The 18146-nt window shown below is 36.8% G+C and overlaps 1 protein-coding gene across 2 annotated transcripts in view; it reads left to right on the top strand.

Annotated features, from left to right (window-relative positions):
* Positions 1–18146, top strand: part of Unc5c (unc-5 netrin receptor C) — a 310807-nt gene that overhangs the window by 201019 nt on the left and 91642 nt on the right. For both annotated transcript variants that reach the window (XM_090356786.1, XM_090356787.1), the window contains exon 3: positions 8915–9058. In XM_090356786.1, coding sequence (XP_090212912.1) covers positions 8915–9058 — 144 coding nt within the window. The remainder of the gene's footprint in view (positions 1–8914; positions 9059–18146) is intronic.

Below are 18146 nucleotides of genomic sequence, written 5' to 3' on the forward strand. Positions count from 1 at the left end.
TTTCATCTTCTTTCTTTAGAAACTGTTCATTACAGAACATATATCATATATATACATATATATGTATCTTTGGAAGGTAATATATTTATCTGGTGTGTGTGTATGGAGATATATATATATATAGAGAGAGAGAGAGAGAGAGATAGAAGGAGAGAGAGAGAAATTGAGACAGAAAGTTTGTCTGCAGATATAAACAGACATATGATTGTTATTTGTCCAGTTGCCAATATTTTCAGCTTCACAAATAACTTAGGAAACTGGAAATATTGTAAAACAGTAATAGTGATAATAGTAATTTCTCCTCTTCTTCATAATGCAAGAGTAGAATGCTGTGAAAACATGCCAAGTTATAAAGAATACACAGTATCTGATGTCACTGTTCTGGTTCTTTTATGTTGTTTTTATTTATTTGTTTTTGTCAGCCATCAGACTTGACAGTGAAGCGTGGGCACTGTCCTTGAGATTTTACAAGACTAGTCTTCTACCACTTGGCCCACTTCTGGCTTTTTCTGTGTTTATAGTACCAAGGAATTGAATTCAGAGCTTCTTTATCACTAGGCCATCCTCTCAGCTCTGGACCTATCATTTAGAAAATAGTATTTGTTACATAGAAAGGAAATAATTGAATTCTGTAACTTTTATTTTGCCAGTCCTGGGCTTGAACTTAGGGCCTGAGCACTGTCCTTGGGCTTTCTCAAGGCTAGAGCTCTACCACTTGACCCACAGCACCACTTCTAGCTTTTTTTCTATGTATGTGGTACCCAGGAATTGAACCCCGGCCTTCATGCATGCTAGGCAAGCACTCTACCACTAGGCCAAACTCCCGGCCCCTAAACTATTTAAGTATAATATGTAGAAAAACCTCTTTAGATATTTGAGACCACACCGAATTCATTACAAATTCTTTTTTATGTGTCTAATAAGACTGTTAATTTTGTTCAGTTTTAATAATTTGTAACTAAGTATCAAATCATGCTCAAAATCCTCCAAAGAATTATGAGATTTGTTAGGCATTTTCTTCACCCATTTACCTACTGCCTACAAAACCTAGGTGTCTTCTTTGAACATTATATACTTCTCAATTTTCCAGAAATACTCATATTTTCCTTTTTCGTGTTTCTCCTTGATTCATTTCTTCTTCCTCTACACTGTATGTAATAATTAAAAAAATCCTTCTCTGGGCTACTAAAAGTATTTTTCTTATTCTTTTTTGTGGCCTTTTTTTTTTTTGCCACGGGGCTAGGTGGCCTTTATGATGTTCTTGATGGTTCTTTATTTTTAAAGGTATGTTAATTTTTGTGTAAATATCTGTATCTTAATTCTTTTATCTAAGATCAGAGATTAATATCATTTGTTTATTCCATAAATATTATATACAGGTAATATATATTAAAACACATAGCATAATTAGTAAAACGTTAATAAATTCAAAAACAACCCAAAAATTGAGCAGTACGTAATGTTCATTTTCTCATAGAAGACACAAAGACCCAAAAGTGCTGGTGCCTGTAAGTGCCTTCTGAATTTAGATAAAATCAGAATTGACAACCAACTTTTCATAAGTTATAAATTAAGTAATTGTTTAAATGATTTAATCAGTATAATTTGATTTCTATCTTTAATATAGTTAAAACTTTTAACATTATCATTATAGAAGGCTAGAGGCATGGCTCAAGTGTTTGACATTTATACCTACTAAGTTCAAATCCTAGTATAGTAAAAAAAGAAAACTCATGGGCCTGGAGTTTTGCCTAGTGCTTGTCTAGCATGCACAAAAACTTGGGTTGGATTCTTCAGTACCACATACATAGAAAAAAAGAGCCAAAAGTGGTGTTGTGGCTCAAGTGGTAGAGCTGCCTTGAAAAAGCCCAAGAACAGTGCTCAGACCTTGAGCTCAAGCCCAGGACTAATTAAAAAAAAAACCAATAATAGTGTAAATAAACATCTGTTTTTACCAAACTTCCTCAGTTAAATTACTATTTCTTCACCAACTGTTTGAACTACTTATACTAATTCAGGAACAAGAAGTACTAGTTAAAAAGGGCATCGCATCATTATTTGATAGATGTATGAGTTTTGATTTATGTATGTATAAATCTGTTTAAATAGATTTGTGTCTATGTGCACATGTATAAAATTCTTGGCGTCAAAGTCAATTTCAGAATTTTCTTCTTTCTATCATTAATATTGGAGCCAATTTAAGTTGAATTAAAAATAACAGCATGACTAAGTCATAGAAAGTTTCAGAGAATTGTACAATTGAATTATCAGTTCAACATGAATTGAAAATTGTCTATTTATGCAATGCTTTGATGATGTAAAATTGTTATACTGGAATTTAAGTCTAGTTCCTGAGCTTAAAGGTATAACAGTATAAAATTTAGAAAATGAAGAAGTAGATAACAAACTTCTAGTTTTAAAAAAAAGTAAACCTGTATAGATCTATGTTAAATCTCTATCATTGTGAATTTGTAGCAATATTAAATATCCCACAAAAAAGTCCAAATGGATCAAACAAAATAGAATGCCTAACTTATTTATGACGTCTTGTGTTCAAACTTCATTTCTAACTTTCCTAAATTCTCAAATCCGCCTAAGCTGGCTTTGAACTGGCTAATCTGCCAGGTCTCAAGTTCCCTAAGTAGCTAAGCTTATAGGCCTAGCCACTGGGGCTCAGCATTCTTTTATTTGTCTTGCTCACAAAGATAGAAAATGTAACTTGGGCAAAACTATACTCATAGAAAATATACCACTCATTTTAATTATTGATTAGAGCAAAATAATTTTCTCTAGTTCAGGTAGTTTCTACTTGAAATATTACATTGAAATTCAGAGAAAATATTTCAGTTAAATTGTGTGTTTAAACAGGGTGTTCTTTTGTTGCTGTAGTTTACTGTACGATAACTTCATGTAAGTTAACCTGCATCTTGATTGTAAAATACTGCCCTGTGAGTGATCACATTTCAGTTATTATAGTGAGAGTTAAAGGCTGCTAAAATAATTATCAGTTTTTCATATGATATGACATCCTTTTAAATAAATAATGACAGGGCATTTTGTGATTTAATTTACATTAAGACATCTAGAACTGATATGTTTCATATTTTAGGTCATATTAGTGAAGACTAATAGGATTAGTCTGTGAATGAAAGCATGAAAAAGAGACCACACTAATTCAATAAGGCATTGTAATATATTCCAGAACACCCTTACCTGCAACTTTGTACATTTCCCCACCAACTCAGGTCCCAACTGTGAATGTCCTATAATAAGATTTGGCAGAGCTCTGCAGCTCTTCCGCCATTAGAGAGATTGCTAGAAGAAGCTAAATTGACAGGCCTGCACAACATGATGTTTTCAAACTTCCCTTTGCCAGGAGAAAGATAAAGTTATTGTGAGGAATAAGAATCACAGCTTACATAAAATCTAAGTTTATTGTTGGCTTAAGATGGTTTTTAGTCAAGGATTCAGAACAATATCAAAATCAAATGATATAAAGGCTGTGTGTGTGTGTGTGTGTGTGTGTGTGTGTGTGTGTGTGTGTGTGTGTGTGTGAGGGAGGGAGGGGGGAGAGAGGGGGAGGAGAATTACTGGTCTTAACCTGGGGAACTGTGCGTTGTCCTTCTGCCTTTTCTCTCAAAGCTAGCGCGGTATAACTTAAACCACATCTCCACTTCTAGCTTTTGCGTGGTTCACGGGAAGATAAACATCTCACAGTATGTTCTGCATAGGTTCTCCAGTCCCAGCCTCCTGATTAGCCAGGATTATGAGCATGAGCCATCAGCATCTCGTTTAGGGTGATCACTTTTGAAAGGTGTTTCCATAGGAGATTTTTGAATCTCATCGGAAAAGCAAGGTACTTTTTTAGACAGCTTTACAAGGTTTAACCTAGTTTACATTTGTGCAGCTTATTCAATCTTATTAGTAGACTTGATTAAGTATCTGTATTTAGGTTTCTGCGGAATATAGATATTACTGAAAAATACTTATGCAGTAGGATTCACCATGTATTTGTGATCACTTTTAATAATATCCTGCAAAAATAGGATCAGGGATTTACTTGAATGGTTGGGTTCTTGCCTAGCAAGAACAAGGCCCTGAGTTTGACTATTGTACTGCCAAAAAAAAAAAGAGAAAGAAAAGAAATAGCTTCAAGGAATACTATTTGTGTTTATGGTTCCAGCCACTACTTTGAAAAAAAGATTTTTTTTCTGAAGTTAAAGTATAAATGTCAACTGCCACGTTAAGCTTCAATATTCATGTATGACTTTACAAAGATCCAACCAGAAGGTTGCATTTGCATCTGGATTTCTATATTTATTTGAAAGTCCCTGCTAAAAAAGTACATGCTCTTACTCTCTTTAAGATTCTTGCTATCACATGTTAATTACTTTCCTGCACTCCACCTTCCAAACCACAATGAATCGTATTAGAAAAGCAAATCACTGCAAACTTCAAACAGCATGCATCTTTGAGATGCCACTATTAAAGGAAGCAGGGTGATGGAAAATCTTTGATGTTATCAGCTGTGTTGGAAATTACACATTTGTAGTTGCATAAATCCAGTAGATTGCAGCATCACTAGCACCCTTAGATAACCTAAAACCAATTTCAAGTTCCCAAATGCTCTTCAAAGCAGCCAGACTTGGAAGTGAAGCTTTTTGTTTGTTTTTGTTTTGTTTTATTTTTCCAATTTCAAGACTTCAAGCAGACTTGAAATTTTACTTTCAAAGAGAAAAATAAAAGTATTATTGACTCTAATCTAAACAGGAAGCTGGGCTCTGAGGAGCAAAATATTGTTTGTAACAAAGTTACCTCTGTGTTACCATATACTTGAGTCTGAATAATGCATTTGATTGTAGGGAATTCCAAGTTGGGTGTTTAGATTCTTCATGTTGCAGTACTTTCTTGTTCTTGTGTTGCTGACCAAAGATTGGAATGTAAACTCTAAGCCAAGTTAAACTCTAGGCCATGTGACAAAACAAATGTACACAACTCTGATTCGCCCTTCTCTTCTTCAATGAGGAGTCTGTGAAGCTGAAGGCAAAATTCAGTGTGTGTTTAATTTCAGAACCCATAGGGAGCCTGTGGCCACATAATTCAGAACATTCATACTATGAATAGCCGCTGTAGCAGGCGAGTTGAGTCTGTGGCTTCTTAAAAGCCTTCAGACTTGTGGGCAGGAGAAACATCTATGAGCTTTTGGGAGCTAAAAGATACAGTGTTCCTACTGAGACTGCAATGGCATTTAATTCGGTTTCCTGTCATTGCTCTTAAGTAAAAGGGGGAAAGAAACCTCAGGTTATATCATCTGGGGACACAAAATATTTGTATGTGGTTTTAATATCCTGAACCCGTTTGTTTGCTGTTCTGTATTTTAGAAAGAAAGATTCTACTTTGAGGGAAATACACACTGCTGATTTATCAACCCTTTGGTGACTGTTAATGTCTGACATCCACCCTAAAAGAAAAGTTTTTTCTCCTGTAACTAAATTTGTGCATAAAAAAGAAATATATAAACAAGTCAAACAGGCAAAAACTAAACACCAGAGAGTGGATGGGGAAAGGGCAGCAGGGAAGGGAAAAGAAGATAGGAATTGGGGGGGAATTGTATCCCATCTTCCCACAGACACACATTTCTAAATGCAGATGTAATAAGAAAAATTGCAATAGGATAAGAAAAGTGGAAGGATCATAGAGATCCTACGAAAGGGCAATACAGACTACTTGCTAGTAGGACTAGAAAAGATTCCAATCTTTGCTATGAAGTTGATGATGATGATTGGACCATAGCTAAAATAATATTTTCATTTTTTTTCCCTAGAAGAATGAAGAGTTGAGAAATGCCATTTACTTTTAAAAGAAGTATTCTGGTAATTGTATGAGTCTAAAAGGATTGTTAATTTTCAAAGCTTTTAAAATGCTTTTAATGTATTTCTTAAACTTTGGACCATAGAATTTCCCTCTGAAATCTTGTTCTGCTTAGATCCATTTTCCAATATTTAGTAGAATTTGAGGCCTATAATTTCTATGACCCAAATACCACCAGCATTTGGCATACAATATTGTATTTTTCTCATGAAATAATACCTCCTGCTATTTAGATATTTGTTAATTTCCCTGGACATTCTTACCCAACTGATATGTTAGAGAATGTTCTGGGATACTATGTTTGAGAATTTCTAGGAGGCATTTTTCTGTCACCTACAACCAAACATTTTCCCCTACATAAAACCTTATGACCCTTTTTTTAAACTCTAAGGAAATGAATATATATACATATAAACTCAGGTGTTTGTACATTATATATATATATATCACTCATCTATATCAAAAATATATCAATAATAAACATCACCCAATCCATGTCTGTCGAGGAACAAAGCCAGAAACTTGTTAAACACAGCAGCCAAAAAAGCTCCAATGTAACAGCCATCACTTGGAGAGCTTGTTCAACTCTCATGAGTTGATAACAGCTTGCAGTAGTGCTGAAACAGTTCTAGAAGCCCTGTGTTGAGGACCATTGGATTACGAGGCTGTGGGATCCAGACCGTTCTTGTCCTTACCACCACATCACATCACTCTTTTCTATACCCAGCACTTACTGTTCTTCACCTGAATTCTCAGTTTCCCGGGTTTTCTTTCTTACTTCTTTCTATACTAGTAGTCCTCTCTGCAAAATGGCTTCTATGGAATCCTTCATACCCAATGGAGTTTCCTTTGTATTTCCTCTTCTCGCGCATCTCCTTGGCAACACTGAATAACAGTATAACTGTGAAAGTCAGCCCTCTTCACGATGTATTACTGACCTTAGCACAGTTCATGGAGAGTAGTGATTATTTCACTCGTTAGTTCCCCAGTGTCTACCACTGTATCTCTTAAACAACCAAACTTAATTTTATTCAATGAATAAATGAATATATGATCATATACAATAATGTTTTTTATTAAAGAATATATTAACATTGATTTTTACATCATATTTCAAATGTCATGTTTAACAAACAAGTATTCAAGAAGGGAATCTCTATATACAATCACTGGCACTTAGATTTTAGAACATAATTAAAATTAAGCTGAGGGTTTATAGGTCAGAGGTACATATTAATCTATGTAATGAAACATTATGTCTATAGAGTATAAAGCCCATCATAGATTTTTATGTCTGTATAGTTATGTTTATATCTCCAAGTCCATGTCCATAACCTTGGATACCCAAATATTGAGTCATCCCTCTTATACTGTTTGGACCTAATATACACATGTTAAGGATACCGTGCAGCTTTTGTTCCTTTGGTCTTTTTTGTCTTGTTTGTTCATTATCTGTCTTTGGGAGGGTTGGGGACGGGAAAGAGAAGGTAGGAAAAAGGGTGAACAAATACAGCAGTGATCCTCACTAGGCACCATGTGGAAAACGAACTGTACAACTTATGGGGGGATGGGAGGGAAAAACTGGGATGGAATGAGGAAGGGGTGACATGGTTCAGAAAGAAATGTGCTCATTACCTGATTTATACAACTATAACCCCTATGTATCACCTCTACAATAACAAAATATATCAAGAATGAATAAGTGAGTGAATGAATACAATACAAAGCAATTTTTTGTTGCTATTGTTGGTCATGGGCCCTGAACTCTGAGCCTGGTTGCTGTCCCCGAACTCTTTAGTTTAAGGCTAGCCATCTGCCACTTAAGCCACAGTGCCACTTCCAGTACAAAGCAATTCACTTACTCATTCTTCCTGTGTCTGTACTTGGCCCCGGACAAATGCTTTTGTTTTGTGGGTGTTCTGCTGGTTATCCCCATGGACATTTCATCCTATAAGTGAATGTATTTCATCTCTAGGAGAACAGACGTTTGCCCATTTATATCAGTCACACCATCTCTCTCACTCAGTGCAAGAGACACATTGCAAAACAAATCTCTGAAATAGCCTTTAGGGGCCGGGAGTTTGGCCTAGTGGTTAAGGTGCTTGCCTAGCATGCACGAAGACCCGGGTTCGATTCCTTGGTACCACATACGTAGAAAAAAGCTGGAAGTGGTGCTGAGGCTCAAGTGGTAGAGCTCTAGCCTTGAGAAAGTCCAAGGACAGTGCTCAGGCCCTGAGCTCAAGCCCAGGACTGGCAAAAAAAAAAAAAAAAGAAAGAAAAGAAATAGCCTTTAAACCTTAGGATAAGTATCTAGGAAATGATAATATCACATTTTTGTTCAGTTTTTGTTATTCAGGATTATATCATAATGTGAAATACATTCCAATTATTCCAACATTTTCATTGTAAGCATTTTATCTTTAACAAGATATTGCAAACATGGAGAGCCAGTTGGCTTTCATGCTATTAAGCATGGAAACCTTAAAATCATCTTTTCTTTGAGTAGGACACATCCTAGAGGTTTGTTAACAGAGGCTTCTATTTATTTTTAGAAAAAAAATTGTACAAATATGATTGAAACACATCTGTTCATTGTTATCACCACAATGATTGTAGAGTTAGGTTATTTTCTCTTATCGTATGTGAAAAAGTAGAACAATGTAGCCATTATAAAGCTATTAACAGTAGCAGGCCATCTTAATTGCAACCTACCCAACTGAGGGAGAATCCTTAGAAGATGTGAAATGGAAGAGTATATTTGCTGAGAGGAACAAACTATATGGAAAAAAAACTATGCCATTATATAGAGTCCTGCCATTATAGATAGGTCTGCTTGACTTTCATCTTAAGAAGAATCTAGAAGATTGCAAATAGCATGGATAGAATGAAAACATTGTTGAAGGAAAATGGCTGGAGTCAATGGAAAGCCAGAGGGTGAGAAATCTGTGATATCCATAAGCATCATTTGGAGAGAAACACATAGCGTGCTTTGTGGTTCTTGATGCAAATCTTCTCTTGATGGAGTCTCCCTTCTTTTCCTCAGGTCTTATTGTGCGGGAAGTGAGCACTGAGATTTCAAGGCAGCAAGTAGAAGAACTGTTTGGGCCTGAAGACTACTGGTGCCAGTGTGTGGCCTGGAGCTCTGCAGGGACCACCAAGAGCCGGAAGGCCTATGTGCGCATCGCCTGTAAGTCACTGCGCACACACACCTTGGGTTCAGGAGTTGGTGCAAACACAGGAAAGATTAAGAGTGGGGCTGGATCTATTATCGAAATAATAATAATAACCCCGGTCAAAATTCCTGGGTAGAGACCGCTAGCATTCTGCAGTTGAGCCACCCATGCCTTCCAAGTCATTAGAATTTCATTTCATTTCATTCTTTTCCTTTTATGAACTGTTTTTTCTTTCAGAATTTGAAAGAATCAATGCTTTCTTGCAAAGCAATTGAGTTTCTTTTTTTCCCCCGAAATCTGTAGGCAATTAGGACAGGGAAGAACTAAGTGTATTCCTTTCCTGAGTGTGCCAGTCTCATAGGGCAATGGCGTGTGGTGTTCCTGCTGGATTTTGAGATCTCTAAGGTTGAGATTCTCTGTTTATTTTGGAACTGTTCTAGTGGTTGGAACACAGAAGGCCCTGTTTTCTAAAGTTCCTCACAGCACAAAATGCCTGTGTGTTGGGGTGGGGTGGGAGGGGAGCTGAGGGGAGGAGAAGTTCATAAGCCAACAAATATAAATATGTGTTTTGGACAAAGTGACAGATGTTTGTTCACTGTCAGCTTTCTCTAATCCCTTGATGGGCTCATTTGTATATGATCTCTGAGAAGGATAAGCCTTCCTCTCTTACACACTCTTCTGAGTGGGCACTGTTCACCTCTTGGAAAAGAGTCCCTACCAGCCATCCAAATGTTCCATGTTTTATTCTGTGAATCTCCTCATACTTTTGTATTTATTTCACTAAGCTATGCTTTGTAGTTAACCACCACCCCTCCCCCCAGTATGGTGTCACTGAGTCTCACTACTGACTCAGACTCCTCAGCTCTGAATTTGCACTCACTACTCGCGTCTCTTTTCCTTGCTCTAGATGTGAAAGGTCACAAATCCTTCCTAAGCATCATGGCTCAATTCTTTCTCTGTTCCAGTTTTCAGTTCATGCTATCCCGGCTGCTGCCTTTCTAACATGAGAGATCCGATTTCACTGTCACCATCCTTTCCCACATCACAGAGACCTGTGGTATAAAATCAAAATTCCCTCACAAAATATCAGACACCAAGTGGCTTAAATCATCAAAGATTGCTTTCTCAAGGCTTCCACCAAGATTTCCGCCAAGTTGGGTATTCTGACGGCTTCTCTCCATGGCTTGCAGATGCAGCCTTCTCAATAACTCTTACTTCGTCCTTCCCTGGTTATGCATCTACAGTGTTTGTGCATCCATATTTCTTTTTTTTACCTCTATATTTAATTCTTTTTCTTTTTTAATATATTTTTATTGTAATTAATAAAAGGGTTACATGATATTTGCCAGATAGAAGGTGCATTAATTCACATACATTGATACCCTTTCACATGTCTTGGTACCCATTACCCTCCCCCCACCCACCACCCACTCCCCATATTGGTTTTCCCCCCTTCCCTATCAAGTTTCAGATAACCAAATACAAATAAATTCAATATATCAGATAACGAAGTGAGATACTGTAACAATATGAGATACCCAAGGGACAGCAAGGAGATGAGGGATAAGATGCATCCATATTTCTTTTCCTCATGGATGGATACCCATCACCTTGGATGAGAGCCTTTCTAACCACCTCACTTTAAATTGGTTACCTCTTTAAATGTCTTATCCCAACCATAACTACAGACAGAGACACTGAGAGCTAGTGATTCAACATAAGAATTAAGGATAGAAGGTGAGCAGTAGTGGCTCAGGAGGCTGCGATCTGAGGATCAATGTTCAATGCCAGTCCAGGCAGGGAAGTCTGCGATACTCTTAATCTCAAACAACCCAAAATTCCAGAAGTGGAGCTGTGGCTCAAGTGGTAGAGTACTAGCCTATAGCAAGATTTCAGGAACAGTACCGAAGCCCTGAGTTCAAGCCCCACTGCTGACCAAGGAAAAAATAGAGTTAAGGAAAGGGACCCAACTCAGCTTTTATTAACTACATTTCATTGTCCAAACATCCAATCTATATTTCCAGCTATTCCCACTAAAGAAGGTTAGAATTATTATCATGCCCAGGATACCTACGTTACAAATATTCTGATGCCCAGGTCATTCAACTATGCCTAAGAGTTTAACCTACGTCTGACTTCCCTTCATCATTATTAAACAAAATTAAATGATTCAATAAACAATGAGTATTTATTCTGTTCTTGGATATTGTGTTGAGTGGGGATGGTGCTGAAAGGAGTTGCCTCTTTCCCTCATGGAGCCTAGATATTAGTAAGGAAAGTCCAACTCTAGATGTCATAAAGTATGATCAAGAATGTGTACACTACATGTTCTGAATTAAAACAAAGTAGAACAATGGGATATGTGATGAGGAGGAGGGAGAGTAGTCACTGGGAGATTTCCTGAGGAAGCTAACAGCTGGATCGATCTGAAAGGAAAGTCAGGAAAAAAAGAACAAGAGTCTATACTGAGGTATCTGGGAAGAGAGATAAAGAAGAGTCAAACATATGAGCCTTTTACAGAAGCTGAGCCTTTTGAAGAGTTTCTATCATATAACACCAATTAAATCATCCCTTTCATGTGGATTCAGGATTTGCGTCTGTATAGATTTTTGGAGTAGTTCGTTCATTCTTCTAATACAGAGTTTAGTCCCTTTGGGTGGTGTGAACTTTATTATAATGTTTATGTTTCATGCCAGTGAGTTCCTTAAGATTTCTAATTTCATGTTACACAACTTTAAGTTTTTGCATAGCTTAGTACAGACTAGAATATCCTAGATGATTAGTTAAGATTTTTGATAAAAAAATTCTTTGTAGTTTATTATTTAAATACTGTACAAAGATCTCTGTTCTCTTTAAGTGGCTTCTCTGTGTAATGGTAAGGATGGAGTTCATGATGCAGGAAGAATTAAGAGAACTCTGAGTGATTTTCCCTTAGAATTTTCCACATTAGATGGAGAAGGAAAGATACAGGATGAAGGACAGGAGCTATGAGATTAAACTCCCTGCACTGAAGGACAATTTCAGAAGGAGTGCTGGAGTTTGAATAGCCTTTTGAAGTTGTCCCATCTTGAGGGTCAAGAGATGAGCAGGGCTTTGTTCTGGCACACAGGCTAAAGGATGGTGTAGACTCCTGTTATCCCCCCATCTGCTTGTGTGCTCCGGATCAAGGCAGCCTTTACTCACCCAAGAGCAGTTCTAAGAGAGAGGAGACAGCTTCCAACAATGCCAACCGGTAAGGTCAGGCCTCAAGGAATCTCCATAGCATCTCATCCCAGCCACTGAAATCTGCCACAGAGACTCCAACTTTATCATTATGAAGAAAGATAACATCACACATTTTGTAAATTAAAAAAAAAACAGAAAGTTAGATGTTTTGTTCAAAGATTTCAATGAATTAAAAATCACCTTGAAATGATAATGTAGAGGAATATGGTTGAAATATTTCCCTTTATCTTTCATTTCTTCGTATTCATTAATATCAAGTAAAATAAATATTTGAAACCAGTCTGCACACAGTGCAAAATTGACTTGCCTAAAGCTATAGTTAAGGGTTGCACAGTATCAAACCATGGATTTCTGGTTAATAGGTTTTCAGTTTTCATTCAGTTTTAGAAAAGATTGAGGTATTGATTTTATGTATGTGCACACATACATGTATATATGATTGTATGTATATGCATATATCTTTATTCTATGCAAAAATTAGATATATGTATAAAACCCTATATTTCTTTGTAATATATCCTGTAAATACTTCCATTTAATTTATGGCTTTTAAATACAGCTTGATATTTTCAAACAATAAGAAAATCAAAGCATCTTTGTTCCTTAGGGATTTACTTGTAACCTCATAATTCACTGAACTCACATATATATGACCAGGATCACCATCTCACATGTAAAGGTTGTTTCTTGTTGATATATATTATGATTAATAAATTTAAGAAGTTTTTTTTTTTTTAAAAAGCTACCTTTCACATTCTGTCTGCCAAGCCTGGGCCCTAGATTTTCTAGTCTTCCCCTATCAAATGAACTCTGCCAGTGTACTCTATCTAATAATATCTGACATGTAGATATCACATTAAACTGCAATTAAAGTCTGAGGTTTCTGTAGGTGAAGATAACCAGAAAGGTACGAATTGCACATCCATCACATACAATTTGCTTATTTACATTAGATGCACTCTGTGGAACCACTGTTCTATCATGAGAAAGTTTTATTTTTCAGAAGTTTATAAAGAAGAAATGAGTATTGATTATTAATTATCCACACATTCAAACCATGTAAAAGGTAAATAAAAACAATTATGTAAAGTAAGGAGGATAGAAGAAGAAAGTTGGACTTTCACCAGAAGTGAGCTGAGCACATAACATGATTGCTCTGAAATCATGTATATTTACTATAGGGCAGAGAGAAAATGCTACAGAGAAAATGCGAGGAAGTAGTACCACGACTCTTTCAAGCAGAACTCTTTGGGTCGTTTAATTTTGTTTTTGATTGGAATGCAGGGGCCTGTGCTTAAGCATTTTTGCTCAAGACCAGCTCTCTACTATTTGTGCCACAACTCCACTTTGGGCTTATTTTGGTGCTTAATTGGAGGTAAAAGTCTCATGGGCATAACTTCATATCTGAATCCTCAGAGCTCAATTCTGTGAGTAGTTAAGATTACAGGCGTAAGTAACTGGTGCCTGACTCCGTGTAGAACTCTTGTGAAGAAGAGAAGTTTGGTCAAGTCTTTCTCATTCCCAGTAAATTAAAACATCCCGAGGGATAAGATAGTATAGAGTAATTCAGGTAGACTGTTAATGAAACTCTGACCTCAGGAAAGGTTTTGGCTTCAATGTGGAGGCTGTGGTGGAAGTTGCTGTCATTGATGATGCTGTGGTTATCGATGTATTAGTGGGAGGAGATGATGTGTGGAAACGGAGTCTGAGTGTAACAGTTAAGAGCTTTAGCCTCAGGACCAGGTTGACTTCGTTTTTGTGCCCTGGTTCCATCAGTAAGTGATGAGACTTTGCTTATGTTACTTATCCCCTCTACATCTTCGCTCAATCAACCGTGAAATGAAAAAGGTAGGCTTATTTTAGAGATTAAACAAGATAAATTTGTAAAGCATGTGGCATATTTCCAGGACACCAAGTAAGTGTTAGCGAATAATAATAGGTGTTCAGCATGACAAAAACAGCCAGGTCAGTATCTGCATATGTGTGTTTTATACTTCGATCTGGCCTAAGAAAAACCTGAAAAACTAAAAGTCTCCTTTCTTTATGACCTCAGATCCCAGCCTGTCAGTTCTAGAAGTGGAAACTCTCTTCTGATTCACATGTAATTTCTCCCTATGCCCGAGGATGAAGGTGCAACCCATAAAGTCACCCACCTCTTGCAATTCATGAGTGCTGGTAGGATTTATGTACACGGAAAATCTACCTTGTGTGGAAAAGGAAGATAGTTCCTCCTTCATCATGAGTACAAACTAATAAATCACAGCCAGCATCAGAGCTACAAAAAGAAAGAGCTTAGGAACAGCAAGGTAGCCCCTTCTGTTCCCCTAGACAACACATCTAGCCTTTTCTCTATGATCAGAACTATCTTGTGAGCCACCTGTGGGTTCAGTCACTATTGCTCACATCTGTGCATCTGTAGTTTTAACATACAATCCAGAATAGCAGTGGCTGGTAGAAAGCTAATGTCAGCTACATATGTCAGTGAATCAATTCCAGCAGCTATACTTTGGAAAATGTAATGAGAAACAGGTGACAGTAGGTTTAATAATATATTGACTTTAGTCTTAATATCTCACCTAGCATTTCAGCAATATGGCTAATATATCAGCCTAATAATGTTTTGGTTGAATGCAGAAGGGGTTTTTTTTTACATAGAATAAATGGACTGAGCCACATTTCTGTGTTGGGATCTAATCTGTATGTAACTGTTAAGTTTCCACTAGATTCAGTGTGTATCAGGGGCCATGTCTGAGTTTAGAGGAGATTAGTTGTGTTGTTTAGATTTTTTCAGATAAAAGAGTTTTAGCGTGTGGAGGCAGGGGGAGGAGTGTCATGGGACTTGAACTGGGTCTGGGCACTGTCCCTGAGCTCTTCAGCCCATGGCTACCACCCTACCTCTGGGCCCGAGTGTTGTCTCTGAGCTCTTCAGCTCAAGGCTACCCTTGAGCCAAGCCCCATTTTCTGTTTTCTCAAGATTAATTGGACATAAGAGTCTCAAGTCCTTTTGTGCTCAGGCTGGCTTAGAACTGTGGTCCTCAGATCTCAGCCTGAGTAGCTAGGCTTACAGGCATGAGCCAGCGCACCCAGCAAGGATAAATTTTAACAAGTTTCTCTATTTGCGATACAGATGTCCAGAGTTCCACACTACAGCAGTTTTCCATAGTGTTTCTGTTTCAAGCCTAAAATCTATAACACATGCATGGTTATGTTATATCACATGTGTTATATAATCACGTGCCATAGCACATCAGCTTATATACTTGCAGACATACTTGCTTTTATATATGGGAAGAAGCAGAAGAAATTTAGAGAGATCCCACAAACCCACAGACATGTATAACCTGCATTTACTCTGGGAAGTAGATAGCCAATTTGTAGAACACTGTCCTATAAAATTATATTTTGGGGAAATCATCTATCCATTTGTTATCAGCAAAGCTAATAGCCCACTGGACTGAAATATGTTATTAGAGTTGGATTTATACCATATGAAAATTGGAAAGTGAAGTTTATGGCTAAAAGAACTCTTTGCAAGAAAGAAAAAAAACCTTACCTATGAAGATTGCATTCTTTTTTGCTCATGGAGAAAAGAACGTTAACTTTTTGCTAGGTCAGGTCTCTCATCCATAAACTTGGCATGTTTCTTATTATTTATCCTGAAGACATACCTTTAAAAATATTGTGATGACATGGAATCGTTTTTTTGAAACTAAGATGCCATGTGAATATAAAAAGTGCCTTATGTGGGGTTTTTCCTTCCTATTTGTCTCTGTAATGGATGTCATTTGGAGTTCTACCTCTAAAATATTTATTTTTAAAACACCCTTTAGCAAGACTATCTGAATACAAATGTAGTTGTCCTATAAATGCCCCAAAGTTCAGAAATAAAGAAGAATGGTTGAAATTGTACTTTCCTCCCGCAAGGATCATGTACACCTGAAATTTCTCATTTCCAGTGATCTCAGTGCAGGGAAAGAAGTAGCCAGCCCAGCAAAACCGATCATGTACACCTGAAATTTCTCAGTTCCAATGATCACAGTGCAGTGAAAGAAGTAGCCAGCCCGGCAAAATCAATGTAGTCTCCAGTGCTGAAAGGGGCTGACCGCTATCCCTGAATGGAAATTAGGATAGTATTGATGTTTCCTTGACAAATTCATAAAAAGGTAGAAAAATGTGAGCTCAAAATAAGGTTTCAAAGTAACAGAAAAAAATATCAAAGTTTAATGTCTTCACTTTTGCTGTGTGTGTGTTTATGTATGTGTGTGTGTCTGTCTGTCTGTCTGTGTGTGCCACTACTGCACTTTGAATTCACGACCGTTTATTTTGCTTGCTTTCTGTTGTTATTGTTTTTGTTGTTGTTGTTGTTCAAGCTGGAACTCTACTATTTGAACCATACTTTTATTTCTTAGTTTTTGATGGTTCATTGGTGGTAAAAGTCTCTAGGACTTTTCTGCCCAAGCTGGCTTACAACTTCAGTCCTCTGATCTCAGCATCCTGAGATTACAGATATGTGTTACTAGTACCTGGCTGTAATACTTGATTAAGGAAGAATGAATGTAACTGCTAAACAAACATTTCCCTTTGTTACCTGTTTTATTGCACAGAAACATGGAGGCATTTTTTTAACATTCCGATCTAACATTAGAGAGAACTACATGTAGTTGATTTTTTGGTTGGTTTTTGTATATTTTATCATTGACAATGTTTGAGAAGGAAAAGTAGATAAGAAAAAGAAACCCCTTAATCTTTTTTTAATGTATTATGTCCCTTAAGCTTAAAAATCAAAATAAGAATTGGCTGGCATGATTATAGTTTAGTGATTTAGTGATTTTTAAATAATTCCAGCAAAGATCAGATACACTAGTCCTGAAGAAGAGAGCTGTAGCAAACTCTTTAAGTTTCCGTGTTACAAAGTCAGGCATTTTTTCATTTTTAATAAGCCCACAAAGCTCTGAAGACCAATCTCATTCTCTCCAAATATTCTTCATTGTGTTGGTTAACAGCAGTTACGTCCTGTGAACAGTCAGATTTTGTGATTTAAGCATAAATTCTTCTCTACTATGACAACATAATTAGCCCTTTCAATCATTATGCAAAGAAAGGTACATTTTTTCCTTTATGAATAAAAATATTAATGTTTTATGTGGCCATGAAATTATTTTATTTAATGAAGGAGCACTTTGAAAATACATTAAGACAACTTAAAAAAATTAAAAAGGTGTTCGGTACCTCTGCAAATTGAGCATATAAAAATAATTAATTTAAATGTGTAAAATGTGAAGCACAGTAAAGCAGCTGTACTTTCTTAATACAGAGTCATGCCTGTGCCAGAAATTATGTGCAATGACCAGCAGTGAATAGCTATGTAAATCTCTTCCAAGTAGTGAATTTCCTTGAATGGAGAGCCATTTTACCAACACAAGTTCAATTTGGAAGGCACAAGTGTACATAGCCTCTTGGTAAAAGTTAGATGAAAAACTAAGTAATGCTAGTACAGCTAGAAAATCTATTAACACTTAGTTTTGCAGATGTGGGATACAGGATAGGGTGGGTTTCTCAATAAGGGCTTTTGCCGAGGGAAGTTTAAGCAACTGCACTGACTGAGTGTTTTATGTTGCACCGTTTAATCTTCACAACAACCGTAAGTGTTCGAATCATCATCAGTTTTGGTGGCTCATAACTTAGCTGTTTTAGAGAATGAGATCTGAGAACCGTAGTTTAAAGTTAGCCAGGGCAGAAAAGTTAATGAGACTCTTACACTAAATAAACTACCAAAACAGTCAGAAATGGAGCTATGGCTCAAGCCATAGAGTACCAGTCTTGAATGAGAAAGCTAAAGAAGACCTTGAGACTCTGATTTCACACCCCTGAAAAACA

This window comes from Megascapheus bottae, chromosome 23, assembly GCF_031878675.1.
Source record: "Megascapheus bottae isolate mThoBot1 chromosome 23, mThoBot2.hap1, whole genome shotgun sequence".
Lineage (NCBI taxonomy): Eukaryota > Metazoa > Chordata > Mammalia > Rodentia > Geomyidae > Megascapheus > Megascapheus bottae.